Source organism: Buteo buteo, chromosome 4, assembly GCF_964188355.1.
Source record: "Buteo buteo chromosome 4, bButBut1.hap1.1, whole genome shotgun sequence".
Classification (NCBI taxonomy): Eukaryota; Metazoa; Chordata; class Aves; order Accipitriformes; family Accipitridae; genus Buteo; species Buteo buteo.
Genome location: NC_134174.1, coordinates 29,475,825 through 29,477,778, shown reverse-complemented (window position 1 = coordinate 29,477,778; position 1,954 = coordinate 29,475,825). Strand labels below are relative to the sequence as shown.

At 72.0% G+C, this 1,954-nt stretch overlaps 1 protein-coding gene across 1 annotated transcript; it reads right to left on the bottom strand.

Moving 5' to 3' along the window:
* Window positions 1-423: 423 nt before the first annotated feature.
* NEUROG3 (neurogenin 3) lies at window positions 424-993 on the bottom strand. The gene has a single exon (XM_075026853.1). The coding sequence runs from the start codon at window positions 991-993 to the stop codon at window positions 424-426; it is 570 nt and encodes a 189-aa protein (XP_074882954.1).
* Between the last annotated feature and the right edge of the window lie 961 nt (window positions 994-1,954).

Sequence of the window (1,954 nt, the reverse complement as noted above, 5' to 3'; positions counted from 1 at the left end):
GCCCTCGGTAGAAAAAAAAAAAAAAAAAAAAAAAACAAACTACGGCGTTGCACAGGTCTGACCGCCACACGCTTTATTCTATTCTCTTCTTCAAAAATAAAACCAAAATACATGCGCGGCTCCCCTCGCCGGTACAAACAGGTGGACCACCGCTGCCAAAAATACTCTTATATACAAAATATATATTTGTTACGAAATATAATCAATAAATACCGATAGCGACAAATTAATATAATTTACCGTTTCCGAGTACAAAACCGTGATTCGTTTTTTGTCCGCCCGCTCTCGCTGCGCTTCAGCCAAGCGGGACGGGGCGGGGGGGGGGGAGCCGGGCGTCCGTGGGAGCCCCCCCCTCAGCCCCGCCGGCTACCTGACGGCCCAAAGCGGGGGCGGAGAGGGGGAAAAGCAGCCGGGGGAGCGGGCTCAGAGGAAGGCGGGGAAGGCTGCGGGGCCGCGGCGGAGGGCGGCGGGCAGCGGGGCGGCGGGACAGGGCGAGTCCCAGGGCCCGGGGGCGGTGGCGGCGGCGGCTCCGGCGGCGGGGGGGGGAGGCGGTGGCGGCGGCGGGGTGGGCTCGGGCAGCCCCTGCTCGGCCAGGCGGAGGCTCTGGGTGAGAGCCCAGATGTAGTTGTGGGCGAAGCGGAGCGTCTCGATTTTGGTGAGCTTGGCGTCGTCGGGGAAGGTGGGCAGGACGCTGCGGAGCGCGTCCAGGGCGGAGTTGAGGTGGTGCATGCGGTTCCTCTCCCGGTCGTTGGCCTTCATGCGCCGGCTTCTTTTCTGCTTGCTGAGCAGCCCTTCGCTCCGTGCCTTCCCGCGACCCCGCCGCGCCTTCCCCTTCCTGCGGACCGCCGCCTCCCGCGGGGCCAGGGCGCTGCGGGCCGGCGAGGGGGGCCGGCTGCCCGCCGAGCCGCCGCCGCCGGGCGCGGAGGGAGCGTCCTCGGAGCCTCCGAAATAGGGTTGCCCTTCTCCCGGCGAGCGGTCGCTCTGCGGGGCCATCCTGCAGAGCCAAGGGACCCCCTGTCCCCCCCCCCCCCCCGGCTGTACCTGCTGAGCCCGGCCGAGGCTGCGGGGCAGGAGAGCGGCTCTAGCTCCGCGCCCCCCCGCCCCGCTCCCCCCTCCCGACTTTCCCTCGGAAAGGTTGCGCGGCCGGCACACGACTGCCGTTAAGCCCCTATATATATAGGACCCACAGACAATGGGGATTTCCCGGCCGGGCGGCGTGTGCGCCCCCACCCCCTTCCTCACCCCCCCCCCCCCCCCCCCGCTCGCCCGCACCCACCCCTTGGCACGCTTTTATCTTATCAGCCCGGCGGGAGCGTGCCGGGCCCGGCACCGCCCGCCGCCCCGGCCCCGCCACGCGAGACCCCGCCGGCTCCCACGATGCGCCGGGACCCCCCCTCCCCTCCCGCTCTCTCCCCGGCCCTCCTCCTGGACGGGACCCCCGGGACCGAGCCATCGACCCCGAGCGAGGGACGGGGGCTGCACCTCAACAGGGGCGGCCGCGCACGCCGGGGCTCCCCGAGTGGGGGGGCGGGGGGGCTGCGGTTGCGATCGGGGCGGGCGGTCCCGGCCCAGGACCCCGACGATGCCCGGGGACGCACCGCCGGGCCGGGCGGGATTCCCCCCGGTGCCAGCCCCGGGGGGGGGGGATCCCGCTCCCCTCAGCAGAGCCACAGCCACCTCCCGCCGGCCCGGGGCTGCGGGGCGCTCCCGGGACCCCCCCTGCCGCCTCCCGCGACCCCTTTCCTCGCCCCCGCAGCGCCGGGAAGAGCCCCGGGCACCGACCGGCGTTGCCCTGCGGGCGGCGAGCGCCGGCACCGGGCGGGGGTGGGTGGGGGGACGCACACGCCGTTCTCCTGCCCCCCCCCCCCCGCGCCGTGTCTTTGCTCCCCCCCCAGGAAAACGGGGGCTGGGTCCCGCGGAGGAAGGGTCCTCCCGCAGCCCCCGACCCGCCAGC

What these genes read in the sequence shown, in the direction of transcription:
- NEUROG3 (XM_075026853.1), bottom strand. Translation starts at nt 993, where the DNA reads ATGGCCCCGCAGAGCGACCGCTCGCCGGGAGAAGGGCAACCCTATTTC.